At 48.1% G+C, this 23571-nt stretch overlaps 1 protein-coding gene across 2 annotated transcripts in view; it reads left to right on the top strand.

The window, feature by feature from the left end:
• The window catches only part of Plcg2 (phospholipase C, gamma 2), a 136489-nt gene that overhangs the window by 67439 nt on the left and 45479 nt on the right, over nucleotides 1-23571 (top strand). For both annotated transcript variants that reach the window (NM_017168.1, XM_039097673.2), the window contains 9 exon segments: nucleotides 6931-6974; nucleotides 7565-7637; nucleotides 12126-12227; nucleotides 14177-14295; nucleotides 15828-15913; nucleotides 18240-18360; nucleotides 19830-19998; nucleotides 21239-21343; nucleotides 23290-23379. In NM_017168.1, coding sequence (NP_058864.1) covers nucleotides 6931-6974; nucleotides 7565-7637; nucleotides 12126-12227; nucleotides 14177-14295; nucleotides 15828-15913; nucleotides 18240-18360; nucleotides 19830-19998; nucleotides 21239-21343; nucleotides 23290-23379 — 909 coding nt within the window.

Consider the following 23571-nt stretch of genomic DNA (forward strand, 5'->3'; position numbering starts at 1 on the left):
TGTCTCCATTTCTGTTATGGTTTCTTTGACTGTTTGAGCTTTCCTTTAATTCCTTTTTATAAGTTAGAAGCTTAGCTGGGTGTGGGGTCCTGTCCTGAGGGCACCACTCCCTTTATACCACTTGGGCTTTTCTGTAAACTTTTTATTTCCTTGAACACAAGGACATAGCTCCATTACACTTCCTGGTGCCCCTCCCCCCAATACCCCTTCCTCAAACTGTACGTTTTTCCTTGCTCAGCTTTTCGTTAGAGTGAGATTATATACGTAAGAGTGATTACTCATAACCATGTGAACAGCCAATCCTAGGCTGTCTTGAATTCTCGTCCAACACCACTCATCAAAATTCTTCAATTTAGTGCCCAGCGGATTTTTAGGACAAGGGCAAACAGCAGCTATATTCTTTGCCAAAATATTACAGCAAGGCCACAGCTCCTAAAAGTGCCACTCCCTATGGGCCAAACTTTCAAACACATGAATCTATGGGAGCCATTCCTATTCAAACCACCACAATGAACCTATGGGGGGGCTATTCTTATTCAAACCACAGCTAGCAATCAAGAAGATGCCCCCACAGACATATCCATAGGCCTATCTAGTAGACACAATTCCTCAGTTGAGGTTGTCCTTAACGGGTGACTTTAGTTTTTATCCATTGAGTTATCTCGCTGGCCCGTGTGTGTGTGTATATGTATGTGGTGTGTGTGTGTGTATATGTGTGTGGTGTGTGTGTGTGTATATGTGTGTGGTGTGTGTGTGTATATGTGTGTGGTGTGTGTGTGTGTATGTGTGTGGTGTGTGTGTGTGTGAGAGAGAGAGAATGTGAGAGTGTGTATGGTGTGTACGGTGTATGTGTGTGTGTTTGTGTGTGTGTGTGTGAGAAAGAGAGAAGGTGAGAGTGTGTATGGTGTGTGTGTGAGTGTGTGTGTGGTGTGTGTGTGTGGGTGAGAGAGAGAATGTGAGAGTGTGTATGGTGTGTGTGTGTGTGAGTGTGTGTATGGTGTGTGTGTGAGTGTGTGTGTTTGTGTGTGTGTGTGGGTGAGAGAGAGAATGTGAGAGTGTGTATGGTGTGTGTGTGTGAGTGTGTGTGTGTTTGTGTGTGTGTGTGTGAGAGAGAGAGAATGTGAGTGTGTATGGGGTGTGTGTGTTTGTGTGTGTATGTGTGTGTGTTTGTGTGTGTGTGTGTGTGTGTGAGAGAGAGAGAGAATGTGAGAGTGTGTATGGTGTGTGTGTGTGAGTGTGTATGACCACACATATGTAACACATACACGTTGCCATTGTCTTCTGTGTTCCTACTAGGATGCCTCATTACACCTCACTTAAAGTCTCTTCTTAGTTACTTTCTGTTATAAAGACACCATGACCACATCCCCAATCCAAGATGTATTTCAACTTTTTTTAAAAAAATATTTATTTATTTATTATGTATACATCATACAGCTTTCTGTTTGCATGTGTGCCTGCAGGCCAGAAGATGACCCCAGATCTCATTATAGATGGCTGTGGGCCACCATGTGGTTGCTGGGATTTGAACTCAGGACCTCTGGAAGAGCAGTCAGTGCTTTTAACCGCTGAGCCATCTCTCCAGCCTGTATTTCAACTTTTTCATGTTGAAGTTACCTCGATATGTAGCCCAGGCTGTCTTAGAACCTGTTATGTGACCCAGGTTGGCTTCAGATTAACTCCCCTCCTACTTCAGCCTCGCCAGTGCTCAGCTACAACCTAAACTTTTTATTACAACTTTTAAAAAAAGTTTCTCTGTATGCTCGTGTCCAAGTGAGGGAAAGGGAGAGGAAGGGGAGGGAGAATGGAAGAAAAGAGAGAGGGGGTGAAGAGGAAGAGAGGGAGTGGGGAGGGTGGAGGGGCATAACTGTTCGAGTTGAGGTTTATGGATTTTTTAGTCTCCTTGGAATGTGCTAGGTGGAACCCTGTGTAAACATTCATCCATGCCAAGGTCGCCCCCTGGTGTTCAGAATGGCACATGGAGCCTGAGTCGGCATCTCCGTTGGTTTGGCCAGTGGTTTGGCATTTTAAAATTAATGGCCTACATTTAAAATCCAAAATTCGTGGGGAGGCTGTTCCTCCTCCTCCTCTTTTTCTCCTTCTCCTCTCCTTCCTCCTCCTCCTCCCTCATCCTTTTTCTTTTTCTTCCTCTTCCTCATTCTCTTCCTTCTCTTCCTCTTCTTTTTCTTCTTCTTCCTTCTTTTTCCTCTTCCTCCTCCTCCTCTCCCTTCTCCTCCAGTTCCTCCTACTTCTATTTTTGTTTCTGAAACAGGGTTTGTCTGTGTAGCTCTGGCTGTTCTGGAACTCTACAGACCAAGCTAGCCTTGAACTCAGAGATTCCCCTGTCTCTGCCCCCCCCCCTCCGAATGCTGGGATTAAAGGCGTATTATCCACTGCCCAGAAGATTGTTGGCTTCTTAAAACCACAAACCTGCCTACCAAAACCACCCACCCATATTGGGATGTGTCCATCCTTGCATCTAGGGTTCTGTCTGACACCCCATGGAGGGAAGTAAATGGCTGCCATCTCCTTACCAGCCCTTCCCTGCAGTCTCCCCTCATTTATATTCATTAGAAGAGAAGATCTGAGTTGGGAACTTAATCACCGATGTGGGTGGAATGCCCCAGTCTGGCGGCTGCATGTTGTTAGCTCCATGGTTTTAGAGTTTGAATGATACCATCCCAACCTACACTGATGGTTTTCACTGGCTTTGCCAAACCAAAACATGTCAATGCCTCCTTTCAATATTAGCACATTGTTCTGGCTCCTGAGATTTCCAGGGTCTATGGAGTTGTGATGGAAACCTATGATCCTCACATCTGAATCTAGGGAATGGGTACTTGCATATCTGTAGCCAAAAGTTTTCTGACTTTAAATTGCCAGTCCTTCCTTGTGTCTAACCACCTGCCTGCATTGCAGCTGTCGGGGCTCAAATGGTTTTGAAGGTTGGGCAGTAGCAGGAAGATATATATATTCATGCTGCATGAAGCTAGGTGATAGTGTAAGCATAGATGACAGCTGGCATTTCCATAAGCAGGCCATGTGACAGGCACAGCGCTTTACATTTTGATCCTCCTCTAAGCCCTATGAAAGGCTAGATGAAGAAATCAAAGATCAGACAGGTGCCTTGCTGGAGGTCGATTGGCCCCAGCTGTAACCAGGCTTCCACATTTCCCAAGTGTCTTTGATGCCCAGGCGCAGATGCTTTTTGTTAAATTCTTAAAACATTTGTGGTGAAAGTGATTTCAAGGGCCAGTGAGAGGGCTAGGTGGGCAGAGAGGCTTGCTGCCAAATTTGATGACCTGAGTTTGATTCCTGGGACCCCAAGTGGTAGAAAGAGTACATTGAGTCCTTCTTGTTGTCCTCTGACAACACGTGTGTGCATGCACAAGCACGCACACACACAAATAAATGTGAAAGCAATAATGTATGCACATTACGGCCAAGAGTACGATTAACCCCATGTACCCATCAGGTGCCATTCGTAGCCACCAACTTAGGTCTTCATGAGTTCATTTGTGCCCCTTTCCCTCCCTCCAACTTCATTCTTTTATCCCTTCCTCCCTCTTCCCCTCCTCCACTTTGTCTTTGGAGGCATAGTCTTACTATGTAGCCCAGGCTGGCCTTAAAGTCAAGATCCTCTATCGCAGTCTCCCTAGTGCTGGGATTACCCACATCACCACAGATGCCCAGCACTACATCCAGCCTCTCATTTCCTTCTTGTGAGGTCTGGAGGCAAATCTTGCTGCCAGGGAACAGCTGGTCTGTTGCTGCGTCTTGGCCTCATCCTGGTCCTGTGACGTCCCCTGTGTCGAGAGCACATTCCAGGAGAAGTGGAAAACTCTTAGATCACAGAGCCCGAGAGGCCACCCAGGGTCAGGCCTGGGATCGTGTGTCCAGTCAGTCCAGTGGTTGCCCATCCAGCTTGTTCATGGCCAGAGTGTCGGAAGGGAAGGGTCCACACTCCCTGCAGCATCTTGATAGCTTGCTTGGTGGACTGTTTTGGAGTTGTGCAGATGATTCTAGCCTGAGGTAGCCGCAGATGGGCGACAGGAATCCTCAAACTTAAGTTAGCTTATAACTTGGTTGGCTTCTCTCCTGGTGACTGTCCCTGGGCTCCTAGAGACTCATGGCTCGCACCTTCAGAGGATGAGACTGTCAGCTTGCTGTGCTATCCTCCAGCCCCGGGGAAACTCAGTTCCCCACCTTCAGTCCTGTGGGTCTTGCTGTCTCCTCTCTGCCTTTGGTACGGCCCCTTCCCCTGTCCAAGCATGGCCTTCCCTGAACTTGAGAGAGTGAATAATTCCTCCGTTATTATTTCAGTCATTCACCCGACTTGCGCAACGGTCATTTGCATGACCCAAGTGGGTACTGTGGTTGACCTAGACACGTCCTCTGACCCCACTGACCTCTCATTGGGCTGGACAGGCTCACAGATGTCTGGAGTTACCCAGACCCCAGTGTCTACCCAGGCTTCTTGTTGGATTAGATTTGACCACAGAACCTCACCAAGAAATACTTTCCACATCCTGATTTGGCTTGTGAGCCAAGTGCCAAATAAGACCAATAATTTCTTGGCCCTACTTGAACACCCTACCAAAGGAAACACGTGAGTGAGTGTGTGTGTGTGTGTGTGTGTGTGTGTGTGTGTGTGTGTGTGTGTGTATGTGTGGTGGGGGCCAGTGCTTCTGAATTTGAAGGGGCAGCTCAATCGTCAGGCTGGTGACGAGAGATGTTTCCAGACATCTTTCCAGAATAAATGGCACACCCAGGTACCTGGGACACCTTCCCCCACCCCACCCAGCCTGTGGATGGCCAGCAGACCTGGCTGTCGGAAGCAGAGCTATTTACGATGTCTGTCACAGGCCAGTGACCACAGGGCCATTTCCACCTCGAATACATTTCACCTTCACACATTGCTGTGTTATTGACCAGGCAGGCGAGGTGGTCAGAGCGATGGCCAGGCTGCTAGCTAGAAACAGTTCAGGAGCATGTGGGTGTGTACATGTGTGCGCACAAACATGTGTAGGTACACCCGTGTGCATATGTGTATCTCAACGTGCACATGTGAGTGTGTGCATGTGTGTTTACATGTACACATATGTGAGTACACATGTGTATCTCTACATATATGTGTGTATGTGTGCACAGTGCTCAGCCAGTGAGCTGGTGCAGTTGGAGACCAGGAGGGAGGTGCATTTCAGCTTCTCACACTTGTGGTTGACATTACAGAGGCCATGAGGGAAGAGCTTACATGGCCCTACATTCCTTTTCTTCTCTGAAAACGGAATGGTAAAAGGGTCGTCTGTGAAACAATAAAGGTCTGAAACACAGCAATGAACACAGAACAGTGTAAGTCACCGCTTGTTGTTGGGACCACAGCACCCAGACGGGAGACTTCCAAGGGGGAAAGACTGAGTGGTGGCCCACGGCTCAGTCCACTGTGGCAGGGACAGGCTGGTGGTGTTCATGGAGTCGGATGCATGTGACAGAGATACTGAAGGTGATCTCTGGTAGTGTGTGTGTGTGTGTGTGTGTGTGTGTGTGTGTGTGTGTGTGTGTGATGTAGGTATGTATGATGTGTATGTGTGTGATGTGTGTATGTGTGGTGTGTGTATGTGTGATGTGTATGTGTGTGATGTGTATGTATGTGGTGTGTGTATGCGTGATGTGTGTGTGATGTGTTGTTTTTGTGGTATGTGTGTATGTAGTATATAGAATATGTGTGTATGTTGTATATTATATGTTCAGTATGTATGGTGTTTGTGATATGTGTGTGTTTGTGTGTGCGTGTTGTATATTTGGTACTGGGGATCAAACCCAGGTAAAGAGCTGTCTACCTTGAATTGTATCTCTAGCCTATGTTTAAAAAAGACACAATTTTAAATGACCTTCTCTCTCTCTCTCTCTCTCTCTCTCTCTCTCTCTCTCTCTCTCTCTCTCTCTCGGGGCATGGTATGATTGTAGAGGTCAGAGGACAACCTGTGACATTCCATTTTCTCCTTCCACCCTGAGGGCCCCTGGCACCAAACTCAGGGTGTAAGGTTTGGCAGCAAGTGCTCTTAACTATGGAGCAGTCTCTCTGGTCCAGCATGCATACATGCATACATGCATGCATGCATGCATGCATTTATTTATTTATTTATTTATTTATTTATTTATTTATTTATTTATTTATTTATTTTGAGTCAGTGTCTCCCTGATAGTCTGGGTTAGTCTTGAACTCGTGATCCTCCTCTGAAATCTGTGTAAGACTTCATTTTAACAGCTCTCAGACTGCACTCCATCCCTGAGGGAAGTCAGGTAGGAACCCAGGCAGGACAGGAACCTGGAGGTGGGGACCGATGCAGAGGCCATGGAGGGGTGCTGCTTACTGGCTTGCTCAGCACACCCAGGACCGCCTGCTCAGGGGTGTCCCCACCCCCAGTGACCCTTATGTGGCCCGCTTATGTGAATTATTGATCAAGAAAATGTACTACTTGCCTACAGGCATTTCCTCAACTGAGATCTGTCTTCCCAAATGATACTAGCTGTGCTAAGTCAGCAAACAAAACAAAACAAAACAAAACAAAACAAAACAAACCCCAAAAACTCACCAGGACACTTGCTTCGATAAGTTTTTAAAAGTAACTTTTCCTTTATTATTCTTTAGATTTATTTTATTTTCTGTACATGAGGATCTTGTCTGCAGGCACACATGTCACCATGTGTGAGCCTGGTGTGCATAGAGGCCAGGGAGAGGGTGTCAGACCTCTGGATGTGAGCTGCAATGTGGGCTCTAAGAACAGAACCCGCATCTTCTGCAAGGGCAGCGAGCGCTCCTGACTGCTGAGCCGTCCCTTCCGCCCACTGATAACTTAGAAACGAAAATCTTACTGGAATGAGCCGATTCGTCCAATGGTCTCATGGTCTGCCTGTTTCTCGTTTCAGATACTTGACGAATTCAAAAAAGACTCCTCCGTGTTCATCCTAGGGTGAGGCACCTCTAAACATGGCTGCTGCTGCTGCTCAGGACCTCTGTGTCCTCGTAGCTCTGGTGGTGGGTGGGGGTGGGGGTGGAAAAGGGGGTGGGGTGTGGTACTGTGTGCAGTTACCGACCCCAGGTTTGTAGCGCAGAATAAGCGGGTGAACAGAACCGGTAGCATGTGGAGCATTGTGAGGAAGGTCTAGAAGATTCTGTAGAGAGGACCGTGAACTCAGGCTTCTTCCTGAAGCTTCGGGGGATGTGACAAACCAATAGGTTTCTCCCTTCCCTTTGCTTTACCTTCCTCTGTACCCCCTACCCCTTGCCTTCTGGTTGTGTCCCTTCCCTCTCTGTCTTCTCATTCCATTCTGTCTGTGGACTCCACACTCTTCTGTGCTCCTCAGACCTCCTAGAGCTCCTGAATGCTGTCCAGGGCCTCTAAGACTCTTTGGTTGGGGTTCCTCTTTGAGTCTCTTATATCTTGACTTCAAGGGTCAGTAGTGTGCTCAGCATGGTGGGGCTGGAGTTCAGGGTGGAGGTGGACCTCTTCTGGCAAATGTCCCTCTCTCTAACCACCCTGTGTCATTTCTCCGAGGGCAGGAACACAGACCGGCCTGATGCCTCAGCCGTCTACCTGCAAGACTTCCAGAGGTTTCTTTTACATGAACAGCAGGTGAGAGGATCGTGAGATGGGGTGTGAGGGACAAAGTGCTCTCCTGGACACCTGCTGTCATAGAACAGCTGCGGTGTCCCTGAGGTGGGCTGGGGCTTCAGACAGCTGTCCACCACCACAGGGCCTCCTCGAATTCCCAGTCTCGTATAGCCTGACTGACTTACTCTTTCTTTTTTTTCTTTTCTTTTCTTCCTTCCTTCCTTCCTTCCTTCCTAGCCTGACCTTTCTTTCTTTCTTTCTTTCTTTCTTTCTTTCTTTCTTTCTTTCTTTCTTTCTTTCTGTCTGTCTGTCTGTCTGTCTGTCTGTCTTTCTTTCTTTCTTTCTTTCTTTCTTTCTTTCTTTCCCTCCTTCCTTCCTAGCCTGACTTTCTTTCTTTTTTTTCTTTTTTCTCTTTCTTTCTTTCTTTCTTTCTTTCTTTCTTTCTTTCTTTCTTTCTTTCTTTCCTTCCTTCCTTCCTTCCTTCCTTCCTTTATTGAAAATAGATTCTCTCTCATACAATGCATCCCAACTATAGCCCCCCCCTCCACTGCTCCTAGCTCCTTCCCTCCCACTTCCCCTCTCCCCCAGATCTACTTCCCACTCCTCTCTTCAGAAAAGAACAGGCCTCCAAGAGACAGCAGCTAAGCAATACAAAACAACATACAACGAGACAAGGCAAAAGCCCTCCTATCAAGGCTGGACAAGGCAACCCAACAGAAGGAAAAGTGTCCCAAGAGCAGGCAAAAGAGTGAGAGACACACCTGCTCCCACTGTTAGGAGTTCCACAGAAACACCAAGCAAACATCTATAACATTTACACAGAGGACCTGGTGCAGACTCATGCGGGTCCCATGCCTGCTGCTCCAGTCTGTATGAGCTCATGAGGTTTTAGTTAGAGCAGTAAGACAGATGAAGGCCATCAAGGCGGGTACAGACTGGAAAGGGGGAACATGGCCCACCGAATCTTGTCCCCACTTTCAGTGAAAAAGCAACGGAAGGTACTCTAGCCAGAGCAGGACAAATGCTTGAGGGCTTGAATAAGATGTCCCTCGCCTGGCTGGTGTCAGCTCCTCCCCTGAGGACACCCCAGGAGTGTCTTCCTGGGAAGCCATCCCTTCTGGGTGGGAGGAGGTAACTAGACTGATCAAACTTGCTTGTCCTCTGGGGGATGAGAGTTAGGTCTCCCCAGACGACATCTGCATAGTGGCTTCGAGTGTGGAGGAAGTCACAGGAGTTTCCTGTTGGGATGTCATTATCTGATGGTACAAGGTCATCCCTGTGTGTGTGTGTGTGTGTGTGTGTGTGTGTGTGTGTGTGTGTGTGTATTCTTGGCTACCATGCTGGTGTCTGGTGAGTAGATGCCATTAAATCTTCCCTTGTGATACATGCTTTTGAGACATGTTTTACTAAGTTGCTTAAGCTGGCACTGGACTCCCTCTGTAGCCCAGGCTGGCCTTGAACTTGGAGTCCTCTTGGCTCAGCTTCCTGAATAGCTGACACAGAAGTCCTGTACCTTCACACTCTGTCTGAGCTTTACCATGGTGTAACGATATATGCTATGATAGCACAGAAAAGATAGGTAAAGATAAAGATACTCTGTGATAGTATAGAAGCTAACGACCAGAGAGGCACATTTACCATGAGGTCAGCAGCCTCAGGTTGGGCAGTGGCTGCTGCTGGCTTGGTATGCTGGGCAGCGATGTCGGTCATGTGTACCACACTTGTCAGCATGGGGCACTGGATGCAGGAGATGAAGGAGTGGTTCTGTTTGCTTAACCTGAGCTCTTAAGACCCCAAAATGTTAAACAGTGTGAGCAGTGGATTCCGTTGAGGACAGTGTGCGTGCAGAGGTCTGAGGATAGCTTGCTGGGGATTCTAGAAGCTCTCCTTCTACCACGAATGTCTTAGTGATTAAATTTTAGGTTGTTGGGCTTGGTGGCAGACACCTTCACCCTCAGGCCATCTTACCATCCCACTCTTGAACCCCTAGCATCTTGGGATTCTAAGCTTCTTTAGGAAGATCCTGGTCTTTGTCCAGAGCAGTCCCCAGTTCTATTAACAAGCGCCCATGTATTTTGATAAAAGTGTGTGTGTGTTTTGCAGAGGAAGAAGGGAAGGGCCGTCCAGGCCCTTTGAGACACCCAGGGAAGCCAAGGTGTTTGTATGAGGTATCCTGCACGTGGCGTGGCGTTAATTCTTATAGCAGTTCATGTCTCCACCCACCTCCAGCCAGGGCTAGCACTCTACCACTGAGCTAAATCCCCCCTCATGCTCCATGCTGTTAACAACCCTCCGTTCAGGGGAACTGACAGCCTGCTGGCTGTTTTGGCATCTGTGGTCTGGGGAGACTTGTTAGTAACCACAGTCCTGTGTTGCAGAAGTTAGGGCCTCGCCACCCTTTTTCAGTCTGTCTTTGGGCTTTTGTTCTTTCTGACATCCCCCGTGTCCCTTCCTACCCAACCGCACATTCATCTCAGACACGGGGAGATGCTGGAGAACGTCTGGAACCCAGAAGGCATTGGGCAGCATTGGGTCTGTGGCATCTTTAGGGTTTCAGAGTGTGCAGCAGAAATGGATTTGTCTAGCTGGGTGACTCTGCCTGGCTGACCCCTGGAGGAGGGGGATGTGTGGTATCCGTCTAAGTCCCTTTCTCCAAGTTGAGTGATTTGGAAAGCGACCCTGCTTCTTATGAGCTCTGGAGACCTGAAGTAATCCTGAGCCCGTGTGTCCTCTTCTCTATGTGATATTAACATTTATGTGACTTGTAGGGTGGGCTGGGCTAGGGAACCGTACGGGGATGAGGCTGTTAGAATAAACTACCAGGAACTGGAGGTTTCCCGCAGTGAGGAGTACCACGCTAAGCACACAACCAAGAGTACTGTACTAAACACACAACCAACTCCATAGAGTCCTGTCCCCGAACCTGTGCAGTGCCTAACTTTTGGGACCCTCTTGTCATGGATGAGAGCGTACAAAGAAGACATGTAACTTGTCACCTTGGCTGAGTCAGGGGACACACCCCAGTAACCTGGCTGTATGGTTACTTTTCTCGTTGCTGTGACCAGAAGAAGCTATTTCAACGGGGCAGGCTTCACTCTGGCTTAGACTTGGAGGGGCTGTGGCCCGTCATAATTGGGAAGAGACAGCAGCCTGTGGGAACAGCACAGTGATAGGAGTTGGGGCTGACCACGTGGCCTCGCTAGTCAGGAAGTAGAGAACAGGAAATGGGGCTGGACGATCAAACCTCAAAGCTCACCCCCAGCGACCTACATCCCCTAGCGAGCCTCCCATCTCTGGAAGGTTCCAGAGCCTTTCCAGACAATGCAATCACCTGGGAAGCCAGGTGTTCAAACACATGAACCTGTGGGGGACATTTCCTAATCAAACTGTTAACACTGGCATGGCCCACCATGGTCCCTGGCTGTTTCATACTGACACCTTTGGTCAGTGCCCTGAGTTCTTAGCAGACCATGATCTGTTGATGTCTGTCTGTCTGTCTGTCTGTCTGTCTGTCTGTCTATCCATCTATCCATCTATCCATCTATCCATCTATCCATCTATCCATCTATCCATCTATCCATCTATCCATCTATCCATCTATCCATCTATCCATCTATCCATCTATCTATCTATCTATCTATCTATCTATCTATCTATCTATCTATCTATCTATCTATCTATCTATCTATCTACCTTTTATCCCACACTAGGTCCACCTTGGTGCCCCAAGACATCTGTTGGATGTCTTCATCTTAGTCAGCAAAGCGTCTCACCCGCTCTGCCCCATCCCATATCACACTGCCGATGGCTTCTCTCTGAGCCTGGCAACAATCTCTCTCCCCATCTAGTTCCCAAGGCAGGTTGCCACCATGCCAGACATACACATGTCTCCAGCCACCACACGCTCTCTTGAACTTAAATCGCCACATGAGAGAACACACAACACAATAACCTCTGACCCAGTTGATGATATATAATTTGCTCATCTAGACACACAAAGCCCTGCACACACCCATCCCTTAAGAATATTCATAAGAACCTATAAAGGTGCAGAGAGGAATCTTAGCATCCGCCTCCATGTTCTCTCTGCTGTTTCTCCCCACTCGCTCCAGCCTCTTCCTCTCTAAAACTTTTCTCCCGCCCATCCTTCCTTCTCGTCCAATGACAGGCCTCGTTCTATCTTGTACCCGCCTTCGCCTGCGTAATGACATCATCCTACAATGGTCTGTCATTACTTTCCTAGAAAGTTTTATTGAGATGCCGCCATGCGTGTTTTCCTGTATTTGATCTGTGTCTGCTCAGTTGATGATAGCAGGTGACCCAAGCAGAAGGCATTTGCTCACCCCTGGCGAGGGCCATGCTGGGATGGAGCCTTGCTTGCGTGGGCCTGAATGACAAGTCAATTTGACACTGAGTAATGGTTCAGTCTTTGATCACCTTGACGAGGTTCCCCGGAGAAGGACTTCACCTGTCCTTTGGTGACTTCGTGTTGTCTTTGTCGTCTTTAAGGAGCTATGGGCTCAGGATCTGAACAAAGTCCGGGAGCGGATGACCAAGTTTATCGATGACACAATGAGGGAGACCGCAGAGCCCTTCTTGTTTGTGGATGAGGTGAGTGGGCTGGGGCTTGTCACGTGAGCAGGATTTCCTTCATCCAGGTGTCCAGGGACTGACTCCATAGGGAGTGGTTCTCCCAGGGTAGGGACTATTCCTGCCTTTCATTCCCCCCCTTTCTTTCCTTGGTGGGATTACCTATTTCGCCACTAGAGGGCGTTCGCCACCAGAGAGAAACCAACTAAACAGAACAAATGCTTCACGGGTTGTGGGAGCCATTTCTAAAGGACACTTTGTACAGGTGGCAGAGGAGGGACAGAAGGGACATGGGTTATTACCTGCCCAGTGGGACTGTTTTTACGGCAGTAAAATGGACCTCTGAGCCAGTTAGTGTTTCTGATTTATTATTATTATTTTTTAAATGCTAGGAGTGGGTAGATGGGAAAGTCCCTGGGCCCCTTCTCTGCCTTTTTTTTTTTTTTTTTTGCCGTGGTAGGAACTGAACCCAGGGCCTTCGGCATGCTAGGCAGGTGCTCTACCAGAGATCTTTTTTACTGATCATTTTGTTCCTCTCTCCCCACTCCCAGTAGCTTAGAGGACAGACAGCCTTAAGGTGTAGGTCCTGGTTGGCTCCTTATTGGAAGCAGCGGCTCTTCATGGCTGCTTCATATGCTGGGCTAATGGACCCTGGAGCTTCTGGGGTCTTTCCCACCTCCACTTCACATCTGTAGCGGAACATGGGATTATGGCATGAGCTCCCACATTCAGCCTTTGTATGGGCTCTGGGGTTCGGACACACGGTCTCATGCTTGTCTTTCCCCATGAAGCCATCTCTCTGGCCCTCTTCTCTTTCCTCCCATACTTTTTAAAGCTGCCCGGAGTTGGGATAGGAAACTGTCGCTCACTCTGCTTCCCTTTTCTGTTTGGTATTCCTCATCTTTGAACCCGGGGCTTTGGATACATCATCCAAGCATTCCACTGCTGAGCTAATCCCCAGCTCTCCTTTGATTTTGGCTTTGAGGCAGGTTCTAAGTAATTTGTCCAGGCTGTACCTGTACTCACTGTAGCCCAGACAAGCCTTGACTCTGATCCTCTTGAGCTTCTTGGATGACAGATCTGAGCTCCTAGGCCTGGTGTCTTTCCACCCTTTGATGTTCTCATATCTGTAATGTTCTGTCTCTGAAGCTGGGTTGGACCCACAGAGGGTTAGTGGCTGGAATGACCTAAAGCTTCTGTGTGGCCAGCCAGTGCTCTGGCAGCAGCAGACATTTGGGGACACATGTTAAAAAGGGAAATGAAGGGTAGGTCCATGAGGTGCTTATGTTGGGACATGTCTTAGGGTTTTACTGCTGTGAACAGGCACCATGACCAAGGCAACTCATAAGGACAACATTTAATTGGGGCTGGCTTACAGGTTCAGAGGTTCAGTCCATTATCATCAAGGCAGGAGCTTGGCAGTATCCAGGCAGGCATGGTGCAGGAGGAGCTGAGAGAGTTCTACATCTTCATCTGCAGGCTGCTAGTGGAAGACTAGCTTCCAAGCAGCTAGGATAAGGGTCTTAAAGCCATGCCCACAGTGGCACACCCACTCCAACAAGGCCACACCTACTCCAACAGGGCCACACCTACTCCAACTGGGCCACACCCACTCCAACTAGGCCACACTCACTCCAACTAGGCCACACCCACTCCAACAGGGCTATACTCACTCCAACAAGGCCTCACTCACTCTAAGGCCACACCTACTCCAACAAAGCCACACCCACTCCAACAAGGCCACACCTCCTCATAGTGCCACTCCCTGGGCCAAACATATACAAACCCTCAAAGAAGGATGGCTGCAATCTGAGCTGATTATACTGAAACCTCCGGAAACCCATGTCTGGGGACCATCTATAGGTTTCAAAGGTCAGAGCCAACTTGCACGGCTGCATGGGCACCAGCTAGGAACAAGTAGACTCCGTGCCTTTTGTGCCACAGTGACTCTGTGTTGGTGACTCTTTCAGTTCCTCACGTATCTGTTCTCACGGGAGAACAGCATCTGGGACGAGAAGTACGATGCCGTGGACATGCAGGACATGAACAACCCCTTGTCCCATTACTGGATCTCCTCTTCCCACAACACGTGAGTTCCCGGATGAGCCCAGGCTGGCCCTGGCAGAGCTGTCTGTGAAGGGGCGGGGAGGGTGGGGAGAAGGGGTCGGGCCCGGAACACAGCTTTCTTTCCAGCCAGTATTGGGGTGGTTATACATCATCTATGGCCTTTTAGGCAAGTTCGCAGAGCTGGTCATCAATGCCATCAAAATATACACTCAGCCAGTGAGCTGGTGTGTGTGGAAACATCTGACATGGGCTGGGCTCTTTGCCTGTGCGGTCTCATTCTCTGGTGCTTAGAGAGGAAGGCGTCCAGTGAAAGTCCTGGGCATCAGCTGGTGGCTGAACAAGGGCAGGGTGAGAAGGAGAGTTTCATGCTGAGAGGAGCATGTACTAAGGCCCCCCTGGAGTGGGAATAGCTGGGAGGCACTTTTAAGGCTGGAGTGAGGAGTCTGGGAGGGTAGCAGCAGTATAGAGGGCCAGCCCAAGCAGAAGCTTGTAAGTCATGGAGAGTCACAAGGAGCCTCTGGCCACGTCACCCAGAGAGTGACATGCTCTCATCCACTTCTTTGGCTAATTATGCTGATTGCAGACGAGTAGGGTAGGTCAAGGGCATGAGCAGGGATGCTGCCTCCCAGCCTCAGTGTTCAGTCAGCCTTTCAGGATGAGGGTTTGACTTCTAGGCCGCAGAGTGGTCTTTCAAACAGGGCATGAGCAAGGCCCCCAGTGTGTCATTCTCTACGTATTTGGGAAGGTGACGTCTTTTTGGGGGGTGGGGTGGGGAAATTCATATCTTAGGACAGTGGATTCTCCAAGCCTAGAGAAAGCGGAGCAATGTCCTAAGAGGGAAGGCAGTCTGGAGAGTAGGCAAGGTGATAATAATTTGTCTTTCAAAACATCAAAAGCTCTCTTAAATAACCTAATCAATAAATGTTCTAAGAGAGGCATGGATAAAGAAAATGTGATTCCTATGTAATACATATATATGTAACACATACATCACAATAGAACTTTGTGAAGCTGTAGAAGAAATGAGAAGTCACGACATTTGCGGGAAAGTAAATGGAGTTGTAAATCATTACGTTGAGTGAAATAAGCCAGATCCAGAAACATGACTACCGCTCGTTTAAAAAAAAAAAAAAAACTACTCATGGCAGTTTTGCTGACTAGGTCCATGGCACCATAAATTCTCCCAGGATTTGCTGAGCCTGCCTGTGCTGGCCTCAGACCTTGGTGAATCATGGGCCTATTTCTGCTGATAACCAGAGCCCAGTGGGCAACTCCAGGGGGTCATTAGCGCATGCTCTGCTTCCTCTCTCCTCCAGACACCCCCAGCCTGGGTCTCCTCGAAGGACCATGCTGTCTTCATTACATTCAGATAGCTTAGGTAACTGCTGTGCACATCTTCTTGGTGGTTCTGAACCCAAGGCCTCAGGATGGCATGCGTGTAGACCAGACCTTAGCCTGGGTGTTTCTAGATCAGAAGATCTCGGGCTCAGATGGTCTCCAAGCATGGACTGTGTACAGGGCTGCCTCCCTGACTTGGCTCGTTCTGTCCCTCAGGTACCTCACCGGAGACCAGCTGCGTAGCGAGTCCTCCACAGAAGCATATATCCGCTGTCTGCGTGCTGGCTGTCGCTGCATCGAGTGTGAGTTTTCTGTTTTGGCCAAGATGATGCAATAGCAGTGCTATGATGCTCAGTGTTTGTGTGTGTGTGTGTGTGTGTGTGTGTGTGTGTGTGTGTGTGCGCGCGTGTGTGGTGTGTGTGTGTGTGTGGTGTGTGTGCGTGTGTGTGTATATGTGTGTATGTGTGTGCGTATGTGTGTGCGTATGTGTGTGTGTGTGTGTGTGTGTGTGTGTGTGTGTGTCTGTGTGTGTATGGGTGTTAAAGACTTCTGTATTGGTGGGAGATGGGGAGGGAGATAGGCTGAGAAGTCCCCATGCAGAGCAACTCTAGGGAGGAAGGTGACTGAGGATGTTTTTTCCTAGAAGATAACTGTCTCTAAGTAAAAATGACATCTGGCTGGGTAATAGGTTGGTGCACCTAGGAAGATGCAATGGGAAGCAGGGGGCCAGCAGCAATGGTCACTTTCTGCTAAGAGGAACACAGGTACATACCAGTTAGCATGATACACTCAAGAGCCACATGTCTATAGGTGAGACCCTGAGAGCAAGCATGCAACAGAGAGTCAGGGACAATCTGTGGCCGGGCAGGTGGCAAATCCTTGCTTTTGTCTGCCCACCTCTTTGGCTCTTTTGTGTGCATATGTGCATGAGTACATGTGTGTGTGCATGCACACATGAGTATACGTGTCCACATGTGTGTATGTTACCATATGCATAATACATACAGCAGTTGTTTTCCTCAATTGCTCTTTATTTTTAAGAAAGGGTCTCTCAGTGAACCTGTAGCTCTACTCTAGCTAGTCAGCTTGCCTCATGTATCTTTTGTCTCCGCTTGCCCAGGATCTACATGGGTTCTAGGATTGGAACCCGAGCCCTTATGCTTACAGAGTAAATACTTTATCCCTTGAACTATCTCCCCAGTCTATCTTTGTCTCTTTCCTTCCCGGTCTCATTCTATCACCAAAGCTCTTATGTGTCTTTTTAAAAATTTTTATTGGATATTTTCTTTACTTACATTTCAAATGTTATCCCCTTTCCCAACTTCCCCTCTAGGACTACCCCTACCCTTTCCCCCTCACTCTGCCTCTGAGAGAGTATTGTCCCCTCTCCCTGCCTCTATGAGAGTGTTTTCCCACCCACCCACCTACTCCCTCCCATCTCCCTGCCCTGGCATTCCCCTACACAGGGACATTGAGCCTTCACAGGGCCAAGGACCTTTCCTCTCATTGGTGCCTGATAAGACCATCCTCCGCTACATATGTGGCTAGAGCCACGAGTCCTTCCATGTGTACTCTTTGGTTGGTGGTTTAGTCTCTGGGAACTCTGGGGGTCTGGTTGGTTGATATTGTTGTTCTTCCTTGAAAGGAAGGGTTGGAAATCCCTTCAGCTCCTTTAGTCCTTTCTCTAACTCCTCCATTAGGGACCCTGTTCTCAGTTCAATGGTTGACTGCAAGCACTTGCCTCTGTATTTGTCTCTTAAGAGACAGCTATATCAGGCTCCTTCTTGGCTCTAATGTGTCTTGATTAATTAGTATTCTATCACTATAACACAACTGAGGTGATGAGCTTTTAATGGCAAGTGTATTGTTCTGTACCTTGGGGTTGGGAGTATCTGTATCTTGTGCCTTTAACAACAGGCCGTGACAAGAAAATGCCGTAGAGCAAACACTTCCATCATAAGGTAGAAACTGAGAGAGAATAAGGAAGAGGCTGGGGTCCCACAGTCCCTTTCAAGGATACAATCTCAATGATGCTACTCCAGGTATCAAGCTGGGTGATGCTTTTCTAAGCCATAGCCATGAATGTGGTTGAGAAAATGGCCCAAACCATCAGTGGCACCTCAAGTGTTTCAAACTTGCTCATTCTGTGTCAGAGTTTAGTTGCAGTTGCTCACAGACTTCCTGGGTTTATGCTTTTCCCTCTGGAAAAAGCTGTGAGAAAAAGTCAGAAGCTACCAGCTTTAGTATCCTCAGGATTGCTCCCTCAAAGTCTTATTTTCATTTATATAATTTACTGAACCTTTAAAAATCTGTCTCATTGCTCTGTTTCTACTGGCAAAAGAGGGGAGCCTCGAACAGCTCACACAAGAAAATAAAACCTGTTTTGAATATTTTATGACGAACAGTTCACTAGAGGCGTTTCCCAGGAAGTAAGTGTGTGTGTGTGTGTGTGTGTGTGTGTGTGTGTGTGTGTGTGTGTATACCCAGGTCAGCCTTGGGAACAGAGCTGGTATGGGTACCAGGGCCTAACCTCATGGCCTCAGCCCAACATGTGTCTTGTATACCTGTTCACTCTTGGTGGCTATGCTTGCTGGTGGCTGATATTGAGGACCTGTGTTTTCTCCTTAGTGGATTGCTGGGATGGGCCTGACGGGAAACCCATAATCTATCACGGTTGGACACGGACCACCAAGATCAAGTTTGATGATGTTGTTCAGGCCATCCGGGATCATGCCTTTGTTACCTCCAGGTCAGTGGCTAATATCCTGGAGGTGGGCCTGTAAGGGAAAAGCTGCTAGGACTGGACACACACAGACAGACAGACAGATACACACATACACACATACATACACACACTGCCTACTTCTCCCAAACCCTGGGGAGCTTGGGCTCCATTTGGCTAGTTACTGTCAAGTGGCTCCTGTGTGCTTAAGAAATGATAATGGCCCTTAAAATTATGTTTATTATTTTAATTTTTATTATTCTATGTGCTTTGTGTGCTTGTGTTGGTATGTGCACACGAGTGCAGGCGCTAGAGTAGGCCAGAGGCATTGGTTCTCCTGCGGCTGGAGTTACAGGTGGCTGTGAGCTGCCTGAACTTGGTGCTGGGACTTGAACCGAGGTCCTTTGAAAGAGCAGTGTGGTGAGCTTTTTTTTTTCTGCTCAGCCATCTCTTTGGACTAGAACCCATGAGTTCTAGATGCTTTCTTCCAGTTTGAGTCCAGTGTAACCGGACTTCTGGCTACTTTATTCTGGCTTTTTTCTATCAACTTCTCCACCCCAAACCCTTCCAACCCCCCAATGCCAGGTAGGAGAGAAAGGAAGTTGGAGGGGAAAAGGAGCATCAATTTTGTTAGACTATTTCCTGCTGATTAGGGGTATTGAGTTCCTTGGGGCGAGTCCAGTCTTTGCCAGCAGGGTATCCGATTTCTTTTTTCCTGTCTCTTTGCTCATGGCCACTGACAAACTGAAGCAACCGCAACCAGCTTCAGCCTCTGCTTCTCTCGGGGTTCTGGCCTTTTAAAATACCCTCTCAAGAGTCCCCAGAATTCCAAGCATAAACTATCTTCTGCTGGCAGAATCACGCCCCTGGCAAAGCACGAGATGAATCAGTCAGCTGCTGTGGACAATCTGAAGCAGCCCTATATTCCACACATAGGATCGAAACAGAAACGTACTCCAATAACAATCCTACGTTTTTAAAGAAGCCAAGATTCTCATTGTAGTCCAGTTCTGTGAATGGTCAGCCTTTGTGGTTCTTTGCCATGATCCCTACATTCCTAACAGCCATGTGATGATTTTAGAGACTAAATGTCGTGAGGTGTGCTGAGCGCTAGGTGTCAGACATGGTCAGTAAATAGGACCAGATGTTTCTGAGGTGATTCCTGACTTGCTCGGATCAGGTGGAGGCCAGGGCTGAGGCAGTGATGCTGCAAGCATCTTTTCTCCTCAGGAAGCCTTTTAGTCAGAGTACAGGGCTCACACACATCCTTCCCTACATAGCCTCAGCCCCTCCTTCACTTTTCCTCCCTCTATCAGCCACAGAAACCCCGAGGGATCCTGTGCTCCCAGAGATGGTCAGTGCCTACTCAGACTTTGTTAGCTTCCTGTCGTGACAAAAACACAGTGCCTGAGAAATGGGTGTTTAGTGACCAGAGGCAACCGTGGAAGGTCCCTGCCTCCTGTCCCCCGGCTGACTCTGCCCTATGCCTCCTGCAGCTTTCCCGTGATTCTGTCTATCGAGGAGCACTGCAGTGTGGAGCAGCAACGTCACATGGCCAAGGTCTTCAAGGAAGTGTTAGGAGACCTGCTGTTGACGAAGCCCACGGAGGCCAGTGCTGACCAGCTGCCCTCACCCAGCCAGCTTCGTGAGAAGATCATTATCAAGGTAGGTATGTGTGTGGGGGCTACTGTCTACCAGGGGTTGTCATCATTAGGGGGTACGTGTCAGAGGTCTGGTGCCGCACTCCAGCTCTTGTCTTCCTTACCAGCTCTCTGATCTTGACAAGCTCTTGATCATTTAACCTCTGGGTGCCTCTGTGCCCCTCTGGTAAAAGGGATACTACAGAATCTAGTAACATTGTTACCTTGGGCCCCTCTGGTAAAAGGGATACTACAGAATCTAGTAACATTGATACCTTGGGCCCCTCTGGTAAAGGGGATACTATAGAATCTAGTAACATTGTTACCTTGGTAGGAGGAGCTCTGGGTGGGTATGTGCAGAATGGTAACCTCATGCTAACAATTCTAGCTTAGGAGGATGATGGGTTCCAGCCGGCTTGGACTGGAGACTCTGTCCTAGTGAGACTCTGTCCTAGTGAGACTCTGTCTTAAAACGAAGCGAATGGAACCTGTAGCTGCTCATTCGTGGGCCTGCGAGTTGGTCTTGTGTGAATTGTGGGAGTTCCAGTGGCTCAGGCCCCATTCCTGCCCTTGGGATCTCTCAGAACATGTTGGATGTGATAGCTGCTTAACAGAGGTTTGACTGACGGTGGGATCTTGGGGCTGGTATTCTTGTTCTGTGGAGGTGACACGTGATTTTTATCTGCCTTTGGGGACACCAACATTTGCATACTCGTGTTGTTAGGATAAAAAGACCAGGTCAATAGTGAAATAAAGCAAGTACAAGTTTATGTTTCTCATGTACGGGAGAATGTGAAGTGATTTGGGAACTAAAGATCCTGATGCCCTACTCTATCTGCAGGGCAGGGATTTTTAGTAGGGTTTCCACAGATCCCCAGGAAGTGAGAGTTAGAATTTAGCATGGAGGAAGGGACCTAGGAGATTGGATGTGGAAATACTGCAGCTTATTAACCTATAAGCAACAGTAACATTTCACTGAGTCCCCACCTCCCGCAAAAGTACAACCCTCCTAAAGAATAAGAAACAGAAGTAGGGCTCCATCTGGATGGGCTAAAGACTGAGAGGCAAGGAGGGTGCCTCTTAGGGAGGAGATGTCTCCAAGCAGAGCTGAGATTATAGGGCATGATGAGCCAGCGAAGGTGGAGGTGGAGAGAGCAGGTGCATGCTGGGAGGCTGATGATGGGTGAATTCTTGTTGGTTCAGACTCAGAACTTGGGTCTTGAGCAAGGAGGGCTATGTGAACTTTCTCCCTTTCTCCCCTTCAGCATAAGAAGCTGGGCCCCCGAGGTGATGTCGATGTCAATGTGGAGGACAAGAAAGATGAGCACAAGACCCAGGGCGAGCTGTATATGTGGGACTCCATCGACCAGGTGGGTCCCTCGGCCCCTCACAGAGCTGTGGGTGCTGACTCTCAGCTGCCCTAGGCTTTCACCATAAAGTCTGGCACCGTCTCTGCCTTTGCCCCATTTTTGGAGCCATGCGATTTGTCTTTTTACCGCATTATAAGTTTGCAAATAATTTCATATGCAATACAATATGCACTTTATACAAAGACCAATGTCATACACCCTAGATTCATAACTCTCCCATGGTGCACCACAGCTGAGGGCTTCTTACCCCTTGCCCTGCCTTGACCGTGCAGAAACTTTTCCCAAATAGGAGCATCTGCTTATCAACTTTAACATCCAGGGCATCCACAGTGCTGTGACGCCATCGGCTCCTTGTGGATCTTTCTTTACCCCCCCATCCACCATGTTAGATGAACCCTTTTGGAGGGTTCAGTATGTGGCCGCTTGGCTCTGTTGCTTCTATGTCAGTTCACAGTGAGGCAGAGCATCCCAACAGGGAACCATGTGAACAAGCCAAGTGGCTCACCTCGTGGTGGATGGGAGGCAGAAAAGATAAGAGGTCAGTCCTTCAGAGGCACAGCCTCATCTTCAGCCAGGCCAGCTCCCAACAGTCTGTATTCACTTATGAACTTAGCAATGAATTGATTAACCCCTTCATGTCGTGGGTCAGTCCCAAAGCCCTATCAGTTGACAAGCAACCCTTTAATACATAGTCCTTATAGGAACAGGCTTTCGGTTAAGTTATAGCATTCATTAATGTCCTTTTCCCATCACATATATTAGCAGACGACTTGCTGTCTCCTTCCAATCTGGATTGGGCCACCCTAGGTAGTCCTCCTCCTTACCTCCTCTTCCTCCTCTTCCTCCTCCTCACCATCAGTATTATTATTAATTTATAATTATTTTATAATTAATTTATAAGTATTATTAATTATCATTTGTGGTGGAGAAAAGTTTTTCAAGCTTTAATGCTTCTCCCATACCTCCTGACACTCATATTCACTTGAGTTATCCAAAGTCCTGTCTGTTCTAGTACCCTATAAATACAAAATAGGTAAAAATTTAAGTAAACCTCAATAAAATGTCACACGTACACAGTAGAATCTGATTTAGCCTCTGTGAATGAAATTATAGCATTTACACATGGAGAATGGGATATTAAAAGAGAAATAAGAATGCTGGTGCTTTATCTCACATGTGGACCTATATTTTTAAGAATACTTAAAGACCTGGGGGCTGGAGAGTTGTCTGAGAGATTAATCACATTTGCTGCTTTTCTAGAGCATTTGAGTTCCGTGCCCAGCATCTTACAACCATCTACAGTTCTAGCTTCAGGGGATCTGGTGCCCTCTTCTGGCCTTCATAAATACTGCACTTATGCGCGCGCGCGCGCGCGCGCACACACACGCACACACACACACACACACACACACACACACACACACACACACACCACACACACCCTTTCCATATATATAACATTATAACATATATAATATATTATAACACTATATAATAACTTTTTAAAAAAATAATGAAATAAGAACATGCTGTTAGGTCAATTGGCTGAAAAGACCAAGAAAGGCTTACAAACCAGGTAAACAGGCTGGGGATGTAGCTTAGAGGTAGAACTCTTGCCTAACATGCACACGGCCCTGGAGTCAGTCTGCAGTACTGAAGAAAAGCTACTCATGAGGTTGCGTGGTCTAACCTGCTGCAGACTGTCAATGCAGCGGGGATTCTGTATCCGCCCTCATCTGCTCCCAGATGCACTCATTCAAATAGTCCCGAACAATACCAAGAATCCAGAAGTAGATGTTTTAAAAGCCGATCTTGTAAAAATCATTATAAATGTGAAAACTGGGGCGGGGCGGTCCCCAGTGAATGCTGGGGTGATGTCCCACAGGTCCCCAGAGTCAATAGGGCTGAGACCTTAAGGGGAGACTAATGCCAGCCTGGCTCTCTAGAAATGGACTCGCCACTACTGTGCTATTGCGGACGCCAAGCTGTCCTTCAGTGACGACATTGAACAGACTGTGGAAGAGGATCCGGTCCAGGTAGGTGGAGACCTGCCTGCCCTTGCCTGGTTTTGTCCTTGGAGAATCCCTACCCGGAGACTTAGTGTGTGGCTTCTCACATCTGGGCTGGCTTGAGCATCCTTGGCTCTAAGGAGATAGATATTGCTTCGGGTAGCAAAGCTTAACTAGCTCTTCCTGATTGGCTAGCTGGCCCTAGGGCTTAACCAGTAA

Source organism: Rattus norvegicus, chromosome 19 (genome assembly GCF_036323735.1).
Source record: "Rattus norvegicus strain BN/NHsdMcwi chromosome 19, GRCr8, whole genome shotgun sequence".
NCBI classification, from domain to species: domain Eukaryota; kingdom Metazoa; phylum Chordata; class Mammalia; order Rodentia; family Muridae; genus Rattus; species Rattus norvegicus.